Source organism: Athene cunicularia (assembly GCF_003259725.1).
Source record: "Athene cunicularia isolate RWA chromosome 4 unlocalized genomic scaffold, athCun1 chr4_part1, whole genome shotgun sequence".
Lineage (NCBI taxonomy): Eukaryota > Metazoa > Chordata > Aves > Strigiformes > Strigidae > Athene > Athene cunicularia.
Window position 1 is genome coordinate 25,914,659 of NW_020799098.1, and position 16,801 is coordinate 25,931,459.

The window sequence follows — 16,801 nt, forward strand, 5'->3', positions numbered from 1 at the left end:
ATAAATACAACCCTCATCTCAAACTGTATGAGGGGAAGAAAGTAAGCCACCTACTTACCCTAATTTCTGAACCTTGTACCCTAGAAAATTGCACTCTTAACCATACACAGAAAAACTACTATGGAGCTTACTATATTATTAATAGTAACAGTGACAAAAATACTTGCTTCACAGTGGGAAATTTATTCATAGACAAGTGTATTTCAACCTAATTATGATGCACAATGAAGGCAGCTGTACCTGCAAAGTAAGTTTTTAGGATATGTTGTATATGATACTAATTTAGGAGCAGACTCAGCCACTTCTCTCTTAAGGTGTAGGTCCTACTCTAAGAGCTCAAATTACTAATCCAGTACCCCTACACAGAAGGACAGGTGATAGGTGTTCTTAAGAAGCAATTTAGACTATGTGAGGGGAAAGTGAAAATTCAGATAATTTTATAGTTTAATGGTTGCATAACTTCCCAGGAAAATGAAGGATTTAAGTTTGCAGCCTATCTAAAATGAGATGGACCTCAATGCAGATCCTTGTATTTCTAAGTTTTCAAACCATTATCATGCCAAGAAGTGGGCATAAGCACAACCACTTTCTGTTGAGTGTGTTTTAAACTGAACATGATTCTCTCTGCATACTTTAAGTATGCTATGGCATGTTGAACAACAGCATCTAAACTCTACAGCTCAGATGCAGTATAAGTATACACAGAAAGGCTGCTCATGTTTGGGGTTCTGCCGATAAAGGTCTTAGTATGACCACAGGCATTTATATGATGCATCAAGCAAAGGAAATCTGGAACAAAATGGTAAACTTCAGTTATGGACAGGAGCAGCAGAAAGTGTAACTCAGCAGTGGAATGAAAAGGGCTTGGGAGGGGGGAAAAAAAAAAACCCAAACAAGCCATAACCCCCATCCAACATCTACTGAGTGCAGAAGAGGCTGTTACAGCTTTAATTACTTGGTATAACTGAATTGTTTACATAGTATCACTTAAAATGGTACAAATGGCCATGTTTAAGGATCTGTGACTGAACTTCAAACCTAAACTCCAAACATGTTTCTTCTGTTTGTGTCCTGGTCTCTTTTGTTTGAATTTTCCCCTACAGAAAACATGAATAACCTATGCAGATCTTCAAATTTTTTTTTTTTTTAAATTTTAAACTTTTTTTATTTAACATAAACCAGTTATGTTATTACTAGTTATTAATAAGTAGCAAAACAAAAAGTAGGAATAGGAAAATTTTGTCCCTCGGATGTTGGAGATTTGCTTAACTTCACAAAATGAGTAGTTTACAAGAGTGTACGCAGTATAATTTGGTAATTATAAAACTCAATCCAATCTACAAGAGTTCTCAATTGCTAGATCAATCACAATACCAACCATCATTATGAGGTAATGAAAGCCCCCCAAAATAAGTATGAGACTCTGCATAGGCTTATCCTATGTGACCGTGAGGCTCAGTACAGGCTTAATAATGCACATTAGCAGACTATTAGAAATTCAGAGTTTTCACTTGCAATTTATGATACGTCAGAATATAACCTCTAAAGTTTCTGCGACTGGTCCCATACAAAAGATAAGGTCCATTTTTAAATATCTATAGAGTTAAGATACAGAGTAGAAAAAGTTATTACAGGTCGCTTCTAGTTTCTTATGAATAGGAGTTTAAATGTCAGTAAACCCTAATCAGTGTGCAGGAGTATTACTACAGACCTTTACTGTTTTTCTGAACCAAGAAAGAAATGGCACTTATTTCGTAGCACCCCACAACCGCCTAGGAAAAAGGCTGTATTTTAGATTAAATGGAATCCATTACATTAATTGTTTGATTAGTATTGAGCAGATAATTAAAAATATAAGATGCATCTATTAAGTAAAGGTAGGTATTTTTAGTTATTGTCAGCTAATAAAAGGAAACTTAAATCAACTTCCAGACATGCCTTTCAAAGTATTATTTTCTAAACTCCAAGACGGAGAAGGCGTGGCCACAAAAGCTTCACAGACATTTTCCTGATGTAGCATTTCTGCATATTAAGCAGCAGCTTACAAATACTCATTGAGCTCTCTGCTCCCACGCCTGATCTGTACAAAAAACTGAAAAGAGAGATTCAAGACTGGCAGTTGTCCTTTCTCGAGACATTCAATGATGAATTTCTGCCTATTCACTCACAGTATTGACATGAGCTATTAACATCTGTGAAAGTTTTTTGAGCTGACAAATGTTGGGCAGACAGGAATTCAAGTAGAAGTCATCTTGTCTTCCAGAGAAGGTGTATATTGTAAAATGGTTGTATGCATTATATATAAAGGGTCATAACCCATATAAAAATGACCTCTTTGCCTCTCCATTTGCTCAGGAAACAGAGACTACCTCTTCTAGTCTTTTGTATTTTCAGACTATGATCTCCATAATTTGCATTTAACTTTCTTTCACAAAGAATACAAACAGTACAATTTTATATGTATATTATAAATTTACAATGTGTTTACAGGTGACAGTGACAGAAAATTAAGAAAGGTAAGGTACTGTGTTCTAAAGCCAAACTTTGTATGTTATCTATAAACACAAAGTATACATTAATACTGTTTTTTCAAATACTTCAACAGCTACTACTAATCAAGTACTTCTGAAAGTCTGATCATTTAATCAGATATTCAACTTCTGAAATGCAGGATCCAAAGCCTGCCATCACTTCTAAAGCAAAAAAGGATCTTTAATAGATTTGCTTTTTCTGTGGCTTCCCACTTTATGTTTTTCTAAATAGGCTACAAACTTGCTACTACTTAGATTGAAATCTATTTACATTAAAAACACAATAAAGAGGGAAAAAAGGAAAAATTTAGAAAATGTAAAAAATATGTTAAGAAAAATGCACATTTTTTGGCTACAAAACTTGTACATAAAAAGATGTTCAAAGTATTTTCAAATCTTGAAACAGTGTAAAATCACATATCTAAATATAAAAGTCAGAAATATTAATGTTTACATCAAGTATAATAAAAATAAGTAATTTTCTTTCAGTAAAAAACAGATACTATGCAAGTTTAAGATATTTTTAAAAGATATTTTTAAATTAACAAGAAAGTTTTAAGAATAACTGTTAAATCCATTAATATACAGGACTGACTTATAAAACTTATTTTGTTATCAAGCTTTGCAACAAATTAATTTTTTTCCTCCCACATTTTTAACCTAAAGTATCATTGTGAATATAAAGTTTGATCCATTATAAACATAGTTACTAGATACATATGTAAAAAAGCAAACAGCCGTTGAAAGAAAAAAAGGAAGGGCAGGGGAGAGAAAAAAATTTTAAAATTAATTTAAAAACACATGTATTTAAAAATACATACAAAATTTTAAGGCTGTCACGTGGTCATGAAACTAGCTATACATGCTATCTTAACCATACCTACCAATAAGCATACAATTATTACAGCACAGTCATCTCATACTACTGTATTTTCCACAAGACTCCAGTCTCCTTAAAATCCCAAGTGACAAAACGAGATGAGTTACTTTCAGGACAAGTATCCTTGTTCATGAACTAGAGTTTAGGGAGACATGGTTATCCCATCAACTAGTGAAAGATACACAATAGTGTAACTAAACACATATGTGCAAACCGTAAGTACTGTTCTGAACAGCAACAGCCCTGCAGTTCAACGGTGACCTAAAAAAGGGCTTCGGATTGTGAACCAGACAGTTACCGACATCAGCTCAATGAGCTTAAGTACATATATCTCTTGGTAAATTTATGGCTACTTCTAATTGTATTCCTTAAATACTGTAATGATATTGTAGACACAGAATTTTAATACGTTAGCAGTATTATGGAACTCAAACATTCAGTACTAATACTCAGTACATATTTTAAAGAAAATTTGGTCTTTTAAAGTAAAAGAAAAAAAATCGCTCTAATATTAATCAGTACTAGTGCTTATTGACAGTTTAAATGTTATTAAATCATATATAATAATAACAAGCTCAAAATAATAAAGGTTTTACTTTCAAGAAGTAACTTTTACTGTACTGTAAAATTACCTCAATAATATAAAGGACTATATTCTTGTAGAAACAATACAAGATGCATTTAGCTACTCTGTTATAATTCCAGGCTCCGTGAACCAGCAACAAGTTCTTCAAATACTTGAACTGCAAAAAATGAAAAATGAACAAACATACAATCAGAACATGCATATACTAATAGCAATCTGGTATTAAACTACATTATTGTAGTATTTTACAGTGTAATGACTTACCTGAGCAATTGAGTAGTCTGAAGAATTAGCAGCCTGTAGACCTTCATTCCCACTAATACCAACACCAACATGTGCTGTTTGTATCATACTAACATCATTTGCTCCATCACCAATTGCTAGAGTCACTACCTTAACTTGTTTTTTAACCATTTCTACAACTTCAGATTTTTGAAGTGGTGATACCCTAGGGGTAACAGAAAGAAAAAGGTTTAATACAGGACTTTCAAATGAATGTATTTTGAAAACTTACTTTATATTCTGTGAAAAGGTAATAAAAACCAGCCCAACTAATATTCTGATCAGTGACATGGTCTTGTTATTGCTCTTTAGGTTATATGCTAAAAGCATATTCACAGCAAAATTAATAGAAACCTTGGATTTTTTGACGCAAGTTGTTTACAGGACTGGAGAAAAGTAAGTTAAACAGCAGTGGGACCCTAAAACGGAATAATCAAAAAAACCCCAAACACTGCCACTACCAGTATTAACTTTAACCAATTGCAGATTTTGGCATATTTTGTTGTTATGCTTCTTTATTTTCCTCTCTGTTTAAATATGTATTTCATAAACAAACAACAAGATATTTAAGACTGAGATGTCAAAGCAAACAGGAACAAACTGGAGTGGACTGCCACTAATGTTAACATAGACCACACTGCTAAATTACAGGAAGTAACTTTGAACACTGACTCTTGATCCGCCACTTAAAACTGCTGGTAATTTCTCCCTTGTTCTTTTCAGGACTGTTCCAACTATCCATCATTAAGAAAACGCCTGGTCATAGTTGATGGGACAAATTGTTCCAGTGATGAAACTATCAGTTTTGGCTCCATCTACTATTATGTGTACAACACCTGTACCTTCCATTTAATACTGTAGAAATTCTACGTCATATGCTGAAATTCATTCCTTGTAGTATTTGAGATACCATAACAGAAAATAATATACAGAAATTAAGTGCTAGGACTGTGTGTTTCACAGGGTGGGGAAAGGAAGAAACAACCCTAAGCAGTGTGGCAACCCACTCTTGTCTTTCCTGGCTCTGGAGTCAAACCCTGCCCCTCTCCTTTTGTGGTACAAACACAAATAAGAAGTGCAAAAAACTGTGCAAGTCTGTCTTCCACTAAAAAAAGCAGAAATAGTCTTTAAGTAATTTTGAGGAATATGACCTTTAGAAATGCAAATTTCACCAAACCAACATTAATTTCCTATGAAAGGAAAGCACTTTCCCACTAAAATAAAGGCTACTTAAGTTATTAGCCATCTAAGGTTGATCATGATTATTCTGAAACATAGCTTAAAACTGTAGGCGAAAACCAAGGTCTTCTAGACATCCTTTCTCCATCCTGAAACACACATTTATTCATGTAACATTAAGGAAGAATTAAGTTTTGTCTAAAACAGTAAATTATAGTAACAATCACAATTCTTACTATAGTTAAAACTTATAAACAACATTTCTGAAACTCAGACTACTTAGGAGCTGAAAGAGGATCCCAAACTATTCCTGGTGGAAGAAGTCAGTTTATTAAGCATATTAGAGAGCTCTTTTAAAACATCAAATTTTAAACAGAAATGATTTTTTAAAAGTTGAGACACTATGATCTGTCTTCCTGCATATTATTTTATATGCAGATATGCAAGTTCTGAAATTAAAGCACACTACCTTTTCTATATATTCATTAATATTACATTTGAAGCATACTTGTTTGTTTCAACTACAATCCCCCTTGTATTCTGTAGAATGAGATCTTATGTACACTTGAGGTCACATTCAGCATAATGACATTTCACCCTACACCATACTTTCAATGATATCAGTTTATGACTTCAGTCTGTGTCACCAAGGTACTCATTTTACTACAGAACAGACTTATTCTTGATCTGATTTCAATGTCACAGAAGAAATAGGAAGGAATAATATAGCTCATTTGTAAAAGAAAAAAGTATTCTCTTCTAGCAAATGTCACTATATTTTCATTTTGTCTACCTCATAAAATTATAGGAATAAAAAAATAATAAAAAAAGTGTTTAAACAAATAGACTGAGTCAACATCAGAGAGGTTACTGAGTAACTGGGTACCCTTGTGCTGCTATTGGTGGTTGCCTCTTTTCTAGAGCAGGTGCTTAACACTGATACAGTGTTAAGAGAAACTCAGTACACTGTGTCTACACTCATCTGTGCTCACACACAATATTCTAATTCATACTGGGTCCAGTAACATCTCCGTAGCTCTTCTGGTTCTCCTCTCCATATGTCAAAGGACACCACCTCACAGTTCACCTGTGGGCAATGCCCCATCACTGGGAAAAAAAAACCCAATGCCAATTCTGTGCCAATTAAGTAAAATTTCTTAAGCTTTAAGTAAAATAAATCAGAGAATGAAATGTTGCATAAAATTTAATTGCATAATTTTGTAAAAGGAAAAAAATAAAGGAGTGAAAATTAATACAGCCTTTGGATTGAAGGTAGCTATCTAGTTACTTTATTCAGCAGTGTGTGCAACACATGCTATCAGAGTTTTGAGAAAGGTACTTGGGAGGAGTACAACCTTGTGGCGAACTTGATTGACATGGAAGCTTCTGGGCAACAGCCCTTCAGAAGAATTCTATGGTCCAAGTATATCAAAAAGGATTTCTATGATATTTTGTTACATGTTTTATTTAAACTCTGCTGATGAGTACAGTATCAAGACTCGCTACAGAGAGCTTCTACAAGACTCCTGACCTGAGAACTTTTTCATATTTTTTAACTTTCCAGGAGCTGTGGCTGGCTCATTTTCCTTTCAGACAGTGTTATATAGGGGCAGATGGCTCTTACTTTCATTGCCTGGCACATCAAATTTACAGTGAAACCAATTAAAACTATCTTTTTGTTCATTTTGTTCACTTAGCTGCACATTTTTACTACAGAATAATCTATTTCACAATCTTCTTGCACATTACTCTGAAGTTGGAGTTGGAATTCAGTTTGTCAAAGTTTTTAAGACAAATATCTGCTTAGAATTAACAACATAGAGATTTCTGAAGTGAAACATCTCCTGAATATTTGTCAGCTTCATCTGTGCTATGGCTAGTCTTCGTAAGACGCTTCTGATTAAGTAAATATAGCCTGAAAACTTCAAAGAAAGTGATGTAATTTGGACTTTTAAAACAAAGGAGTGCTTAAAATGTTTACTACTGTTATATGAAAAGAGGCCTACATTTTCATTTAATCGGGACAATATGTTTAAGTGATTTACATTAATTAAAAATTATTTTTTTTTAAAAAATTTAATTTCACAAACAAGGAAATTAAGTTTTTATTACTAATGATGTAGCATTAAAAGAAATGTTTTTTTGACAGATTCTAACTTTTGAGAAGCATGTGAAATTAAAAAAGCATGTACTGAAACAGAGACTGCTACAAGCAAATACTTTAGTTTTAAACTTGCAGCCAATTTTTAAACAACCACAAAATATGTCAGAGCATATATCTAGACATGTATTGAAACTAGCTGATCTAAGCATATTACAGAAATGGCAAAGAGAACACTTGAATACACAGACAACCCTAAAAATTTCAGTACTATATTCATTGTGAGAACTTGAGTTTGTGACACTGTGCATGCCACAGGGAGTCTAGAAGAGCTTGAATACCTTGTTTCTGAGTTAACTTTTCCTGTTCCAATATAGGAAACAACTTTTGCTATGCTCTACAAATGTCAAAATAGTGAAAAATACTCTGAGAACATTAAACTGGCTATCCTTATTAATAGTTACCTCAGACACTGATGAAAATCACAGTGATTTTCACAGTCCTGGAATGTTTGATTGCATTTCTAACGCAGATGTCCTACCTGTCTTGCCAATGATCTTGTAAAGAAAAGTTCTCGCTTCTGCTTTTTGACAGATTAATCACTTGGCCTAAACCAAGTTCTTTAAAACACTGACAAGAGCAGTTCTTGTCATCTAGCTACCAAGCATCCAACTTCCCTTTCATTCAAGCATGCAAATGTAGAAAGGTGATGTACTGCTCAGGAGATGCTTGCAGGTTTTGTGTTTAAAGCCACAAAAATGCAAGAAGGCCCCAAAACACAAAAGCTATCACTTATACAGTCCTATATATTCTTTCTTAAATATAAATCTGGAAATATTAAAAGGCAAGCCAAACTGCTTTCATATTGTATATATTCAAAGAATGCAGATATTTCATTTTCTTGGATCTAGAAAAAGTTCTCTTGTTATGGTAAGCTTACAGCTCTAATATCTGACATTTACAGGAAAGGATTAAATAGCTTATTGTATAAAAGAACCCTCAAACAATCAGGAGTAATAATAACAAAAAAGGTGTTCTTATCAGCTTCAGGAAATAAAATCACCTTTAACATTTTTGTGCCATTCTTATGCAATGTTATACATTGCTTACAGAAAAAGCAAAGATATAAAATCTTGTCTGTGGAGGAAGCTCTATGAAAGAATCCAGATGTGCTAAAACCTGCAGTTAACTAGTATCAATTTAAGATGAAGATCAGAGTCTCAATCTTACTGAGATTATCCTTGATTGATAACTATTTTTCTAGGTATATGCAAGCTGAATGACTTTGTTTGAAAAGTACGCTCCAGACTGCTCTACAGAAATGTTTTGCTTGAATGACTTTATTTCTTAAGTTTCTACTGAAGGTGGAATGGTTTTTACATTTCATGGTTGGACAACATGGATACGTGTGTTTTCTCTGAAATAAAAAGTTTCTTAATTTTTGTGTGTCAATAAAAATACTGTAGAGCAAGAATACTGTAAACTTACCTGCAACAAATAACAGCTTTACATGACAAAGCCAAATCCAGGAAATATTGTCTCACTCCAAATGTCAAAGCATATTTCAGAGATTTACCATCAATGATGAGAGCAAAATCATTTTCCTTCCTTAAAGCATCACCAAGAGTACTGCAATGATGGCTAAGTGTCTCTCTCGTTCCCTGTTGCACAGAAAAATTGTGTCCGTTATTTTAAATTCCTATTATTCTTCAGTCCAATTTTTTTTCCAGTGTGATCAGAAACACTGGCATTTCCTTTTTTGAGAAAATTACCTTTTGATTATGCTATCAAATAGACAGTATAAAATGAAAAAAAATTTGCAACAGCTGTACTATTAGAAACCACAGTAGAAACGGTGTGTAGGATTGCTACTGTACTCTGCCAAAAAAACCCAACAACGTGTATAAGTTACAGTGGAACTTTTAATGCTCTTTGAATGTCAACAATAGTTGCATAAGTGTTTGCAAAAAGCTATTATTAAATAAGTTTTCTATATACTTAAGTAAAAGAAAATCCACATATATAGATATAAGAAACAATTTCTGATCACGATTATATAAAATGGTCCTAAATGTTCAGAAAAAAGTAAAAGAAACAGAGATAATTTCATAAGTACATGCATTATAACTGCTAATTCTAATATCATATTACATTTATATGTTAAGACCACAACTATATTATACAAGGCATCATATTTTGTATTTTTCAGTTGCTAAGGAGAGTTTGAATCACGCAACACAAGTCCCTATCTGTGATCGAGTACTGAGAACTTCATGTTATATTCAGTAGACAATACATTCATCTGTATTTACTCAGCACAACTTCATAGCCTGCTTTGGGGAGGTCACTAGCAACTAGCTAGTTACAGTACAGCTCTACCACAGAGTGTCATGAAGAAGAAAAAAATTGCTTGTTGTACTTCTTTCTTTTTGAATAGTCTTCATAGAGCTATAACATACTAATCTTCTATTGCTTCCTGCTGCACATTCCAGAGGCAGCATTTTAGAGAAAGATGAAAACAAAACTTCTGCTTATAAAGTACTGAATTTGGAAACCAGTAACATCATATGACAACAACATTCTTGTATTTTCTACAAGTTTAACAACCAAACATTTGTGCTACTTCAGTGATGTCAGGCATATGTAAATAAAATTTGGTGTAACCACCTAAAAATAAAACACTTAGTAATTACAAATCTCAAACACTCTGAAATGAAACTAAATAATAAACTTTGCCTTCTCCACCCAACTTACTCCTCCCAGTTACGCACACACTTGTCCACAGCTTTTGCCTCCTTTGCTTCCACCGGCCTTCTAAAGATTCACTGGTTTACTTAAAAGGAGATTAGGCTGTTGGGGAAGTCTGTGCTTCAAGTTTCCTGGCTCTCCCCCAATAGAAACTCCAAGGGAAACAAGGTACCACTGTTTAAAATTACATGTTAGAAAATCTTTAAAATGACAATAGCTTCTGTAACTATTTTGCAGACCATCTTCTCTGATCAAGAAATATTGCAACATAAAAAAAATCAATTTTTCTCATCTCCATGGACTATTTAGCTTCTGACTGAATTTAAGCAATACAAGAAGGCTGAAACTTTATATTCCTCTCATCTGTTGTTTCTTCTCATACATGCAGTATCAATTCTTCTGTTTAAATGTACCTTAAGTTTTTATCACATACATGCCATCAAGTAGCTTCAGGCATGCTACATTAAAAAAACAAACAAAAAAATCCCAAGACAATACAATACACTATCCCAACTGTAAAACTGTAATGTTTAAAATTCCTTTGTGGGCTTACATGTAGTTCTATGCTGAAATCCAATGCCTTAAATTAGAAGCAGTATCAGAACATCCCCTATTTGCTTCTACACCATTTCTATCAAATATTTCTCAGTGAAACTGGATGGTTATCAAACTATTTTCTATTATTAGTAAGTTCACAGTTAAAAGAATGAAGCTATGTTTTTCATGATTTCTGTCTACAATTAACTGTACTGAATTGTAGCAGTCCATTAATATGAAGGCAAAATAAAATCCAGTGTTCTTTTCTACAACTGTAAGAACTTACTAATAAGAACATGTTTTGTTTGTGAAGCTAAGCAGATGTTCAGGGGAGTAAAGCCTCCAAACAAACCATGTTGCAAAACAGAGATACACATAAATGCTTCCTGGAAATCTTTCCAGTTCTATCCCAGGCAATGCTAATTGGGGAGTGGAGTTTGGGGTATTCTTTTAATTCCATAAATAAGGATATTTGTTCATACAAAAGAGGGTCTCTTATTTCAGCATCTTCTTTGTAAACTCAGTTCACAGAGCTGGGATACAGTCTAAACACCCAGAGCTGGAATACAGTCTAAACATTTTTTTTTTTTACTCTAACTTCCTCTGTCTTGCATGCTAAGGTCATAATAGTGACCAAACTGAGGAGGTATTTGTTTTAAGTCTGTTTTTACATGTCTTAGGGACAGGGGATTCTGCCTGATCCTAAAAGGATTAGAGCTGAGTTAGCTCTTTTTTAGAACCTGCCACTGGTATGCAACAGGTATTATACTAATATCGCAATAGCAAGGGCAAGAAGCATCCACTTACAGCCACTCTTTTCACTAATGCAAAGAGTACGGAGACCAAGAGAAGCCAGACTTCTTAACTCTCACAAACATACCAACAGTTTTATACAGCCAAGAGACTATACCCATACCTTGCAGAGCCAAGGAGGAAAGAACTGCTACAGACCAACTCCTCTCCAAGATCCTAACATAGGTTCCACTATACTGGAATTTTTTTCTTCAAGGTTGCATGGCTGCTCAGTTCCTCCTGTGCTGAGGGAACTGTGTTGTCCAGCAGCACTTATGGGAACACAGTTCCCCTGCAAGGTAAGGGACAGACTCCAAGTCCAGCACAGGTGGACCCATGCTACACAAAAGCCAAAGTTTCAGCCACATTCCTTGAGACAATACTCCCAACTATTATGTCCTCCTACCGGCTACTGTTGATATGCAGAAAGCAAAGAGGAATTGCATCTACCCTTGCAGCTGAATGGACTCGAGGTTCTGCAATCACTGCAGTCCACCCCTCTCTCCATTTCCTGAGACCCACTCTACTCCTCCAACAGAATTTTCAAGGCCATTTTTGATGCTACCAGTTGCACTAGAAATGGAGACTGACATCTAATTCCAAACACACCAGCAGGCAAAAGGTAGGACACAAGGTATACATTAACCAAACAGTAAAACGTGCACCATCAAATGAGGCGGAAAACGGAGTCTTTTGTTAAAATATTGGCACAGAGCTAGTTTGTTATTATTTGAACTGCCTCTTGCCCTCAAACTATCCAATCACTGCATTTATCTGCTCCTCACTTATGTTATCACCACTCAGATTTGCATATGCGATTCAGCTGCCATGTCATCTACATCCCCACATACTTTGACTGTGCTTTGTGTATGTAGGAAAAGGATATGTCATTCTCTACACAATCTATACACTTCAGTATGAAATAGGGAGTATAGTACAGTTCAGTTATATCAGATACTATATTTTATTCTTAAAGCATATTTACATACATTTATTTTTAAAATATATTGTTTAAAATATATTCATTCAACTTTTTCATGATCACACTAGAAGTGGTTAATGTGCAATGCTTGTATACTGAGTTTTGTTGGATTCCTTTTAGTAGTTAAATAAAACTACCTCTATTTCATTACATATGAAATGTACAAAATAGTCAATCTGTTGCACTTCAAATCTATTAAGTATTGCAGCAGTTATGAAAGCCAGTAGTCTGTATAAATAACCTAAATAAATACAGAAGTTGTCCCTTGCACTGGTTAATTTTCACTCAGAGATTGGTTAAGGAGTGAAAAACTCAAATGCAAAGTTAAGGGCTCAAACCAAAAACGTTTCCTGTATTTTCAACAAAAAAAAAAAATCAATATCTTTCTAAAGCTACCCAAATGAACTAAACTAAGAAAATTGCCTCTCTTCATTAATATTACATGCTACTTGTGTCAAAAGCTGCTTACTATATCAACAGATTCCGGTTCCAGACATTTATCAAGAGCTTCTGTCTGCTCTGTGTTTGAGATTTTCTTTTAAATTTTATCAGCAAAAATATGTTGCTTAGAACAATTTATATTTGAAGTACAGTCATCACAATTAAATTCATACTGATGTTGAAAATGTGCATTTAAAAAAGTACTTATTTAAAAAAAAAGTAGTATTTTAATTCATGTTATAGCCTACTCTTACACACTAACCATTGAATCCTTCAGTTAAGGATTTTTTGCTGATTCTTAAACTTTCTTTTCACTTTCCTCTCACTTTCTCTCCCCAAATCCTATCTTGAGCAACCTGACCACAATACGGAGTAAGGTAAACTTAATTTCAGAGTTTTCTCCTGAAGCCTTTTCTTCTGAGGAAATTCTTGCACTTCTAAGATAATTTAAGACTCTCTTAGATGGTGGTAACAGATTTTTTTTTTTTTCCCCTCATGGGATTTTTCACTTAATACTGCATTCTCACCCTATCTGAAGAATCTCTTCTCTACAAAGCACCGTATACTTGCAAGTTAGCAGTTTCAACCCTTACTTGTACTTCAATACCTGATCACAATTTCAGCTGTTTAACCAGACAATAACAATTAATTTTTGGCAGATACTAAGTATTCTGTAAGAAACAGAATTAGAAAGGAATTTAGGATTAGTTTGGGCATTACTAGGTGCTACCAGAAGCATGGGAAGCTCCTGGTTTTGTGCCTGCATGGATGGAGTCATTTCACTATATGAAATTGGTTTGCTCATTATTCTAAAGTTCATTTGTGTAGTAACTCCAATGTGGTTTTGGAAGCCGTAGAATAACTTTCTAGTTATTCACTAACATTTTGTCACAAAGATATACAGTATTCCAAGTATCCAATACTCAAATTAACTGAGAAGATTATAAAAACAAACAAAAAAGCAACCCTCCCTAACAAACAGAAATAAAACCCCCCACCAAACAGGAGTTTTAGCAGAATTTTCCGTGTTTGTCCAGATAAATAAGATGCTCCAAGTTATTTTTTCAGGTTACCTCCACCATGATGTCTGGATATTTTAAGCAGTAAAATAACATATCATTAAATGAAAATCTTTCAGGTTTTACTTACGTCAAGGGAGCCTTCATTTATAACAATTAGTCCCATGTTTTTTCTCAAAAGTTTACAGGAGTGACCTGTTAAAAACATTTGTGTTTTCAAAAATTTTTTCCACAACATGCATTATAATATAACAAAGCATTATTTTTCCTGTAAGAGAACTACAGCCAGAATTAAAAACATGACTCCCACAGATGAAAACATTGGTAAAAAAATAATACTTCATTCTATAAAAATTACACATAGAGGTCTATAGTCAAAACACTAAGAATTTCCCGTGTGACTCATCTGGCTTATTCACAAAGGTGCTCAGCAGAAGGACAAGAAACCACTTTACAGCAAGTTACAGAAAACAGGGAACAGATCTCCCTTAGCTTTGCAAATTTTTGGAATGCAACTTGCATCTCATACAAAATTTCTTTTATTCTTTGATGCTTTAAATAGTGTGTATGCTAACGATGCAGGCTGCCTACACAAATATATGTCACCATTCTTAATAAAGTAAAAAGTACTGGTATTATGTTTATTGCCTAAAACCTGAAGGTACTGATGAAAATAAACTTAGATCATGTGCATCATGCGCGTACAAAAAGTTCTGTAAGATTAAAAATAATAATAATAGTAATAAAAAGGATCCATATGACCAAAAATAATGCTTTATTTTGGGCACATATCTAGGCTACTGCAGAAGTGCTGATATGCTCACATGCAAATAATATTAAATTTTAAATGCAGCTTTCATATATTACTATTTAAAAATACATATGTATCACTGTTGAAATTAGTTAATTCATGATTCTTTTTCTTTCCTCCTTTATAATAAAAGAATAAAAGGAAACCTCTGATGGTAAAGTTTACACTACTTTAATGGACAATCTATATATTGTTTTGCTTTAGTTAAGGTTACAGTCCCTACCAGCTTTCTTGGAAAGAAGGAAAAATACAAGTATTCTTATTTTCCCTTCTGTATCTTCTTAATATTACTCCTTCTCACTGTCAAGACCCAAACAATGTATTCTTTATAATTCATTTTAGATGCTACAAAAAAGCACAAACGCCTATTTTTTTTCCTCCCCGCTATGGTACCATGAATTTTTTTTGCTGTTACTGTTTTAATGGAAAAAGAATCTACCATTTCTCACTCTCCCCCTACCAGTGACTGAAAGATAAGTTAACATTTAAATTCTGGAATGCCACATAATATTATTCTTTTTTACAAGATACCTTTCCTTTTTGAAAGCAATTTTACTCTAGCAACTTCTGTAATTTCTAAATCTGTAACAAAGCTACCAAATAAATGCATATGTAATACCGATGTTAATGGCAGTCTCTTGTTTGTCCCCAGTAAGTATCCAAATTTTTATGTCTGCCTTCATAAGTGTCTCTATGGTTTCAGGCACTTTGTCTTGTAGTTTATCTTCAATTGCTGTTGCTCCAAGCAGCTGAAGATTCTGTGAATATAAAATATTCAGTACATACAGTTTTTCTGGATTAAATTCAGTTTTAATCTTTTATTTAACTTTCCATATTTATGACAGGATCAATCCTCTCTAAATTCATTAATCAGATTTGATACTAACTAATAACAATCTTTCAGTTTATTCCTATGAGCTTTAAGGTAAATATCTATGTGGCTTGACAAACTGCACAGTGTAACCACTAAAACTTCACCCAATTATTCACAGTCTCAGTAGTTTGTTCAGCAACAGCTACCTTTTCCTGAGGGGCACCCCTCTGATTTGAATACTTGAGGGGTGCTATTATTATATCTTCTCTCACTTGTAATGACTTCTGTTCACCTTGTAAAAAAAATACCTGTCAATTCATCTTAATTTTAAAACTGTAATCTTGATTATGTTTGGTTTTAACTTCCCACGCAAGAAATATATACTGTTTTTGTGAATACAGCCATTTTTATATTTCATATATCTGTACCTTTAAAACTAGCTAAAACCCTGTTAATGACACCATTATAAACCTAATAGTGTGCAACCCTGGTTGCAGCATGGTCTACATACTACATGCTGAGCTAATACAAAATTTTGTAATGACAGCGGGGTTGCCATGGCATTAACAGAGTTATATGGTTTTAAGACTGTCTTGTGCATGTCTGGATAAGCTGCTCATCTATATAAACTGAAGTCCCACAAGTGACCGAAGCTATATACCCTCAGACTTCTTTTTCATGAATTAAATACTGCAGGTTTTTGAGGCTCTGAGTTTTATAGAGTTTCATGAAAGTAATCTCTCTTATGCTTTTCAAGGGAAAAAACCAAAACCAAAACAACACCCCCACCCCAAGTCAAGTATCAAAACTTCAAAGAATACTGGTCTCATGAAGTCCTTTTGCTTATACATTTAAGAGCCACAGGAGCCTTTTTTGTTGAGGCAGTGAAGTCCAAGCACATGCTTGGCTACTCCAGCAGCAACATTGCCAGAAACTCAAGGGAAAGTGATTATGGCTCTCTGCTCTTGTGAGGCTGCATCTGGGTCTTACCTCCTTTTCTGAGCCTTCAGTACAAAAGAGGTTGACAAAGTGGAGCAAGTCCAGTGGAGGGACACAAAAATAGCTTGGGGCCCAGAGCACACTATATTAAGAGTGCCT

At 34.1% G+C, this 16,801-nt stretch overlaps 1 protein-coding gene across 1 annotated transcript in view; it reads right to left on the bottom strand.

The window, feature by feature from the left end:
- Positions 1-16,801, bottom strand: part of ATP8A1 (ATPase phospholipid transporting 8A1) — a 113,508-nt gene that overhangs the window by 40,786 nt on the left and 55,921 nt on the right. Inside the window, exons 23-27 of the mRNA XM_026846964.1 lie at positions 15,509-15,647; positions 14,209-14,273; positions 9,048-9,220; positions 4,262-4,445; positions 4,044-4,154 (exon numbers count right to left, since the gene is read on the bottom strand). Of these exons, the coding sequence (XP_026702765.1) occupies positions 4,044-4,154; positions 4,262-4,445; positions 9,048-9,220; positions 14,209-14,273; positions 15,509-15,647 (672 nt within the window). The remainder of the gene's footprint in view (positions 1-4,043; positions 4,155-4,261; positions 4,446-9,047; positions 9,221-14,208; positions 14,274-15,508; positions 15,648-16,801) is intronic.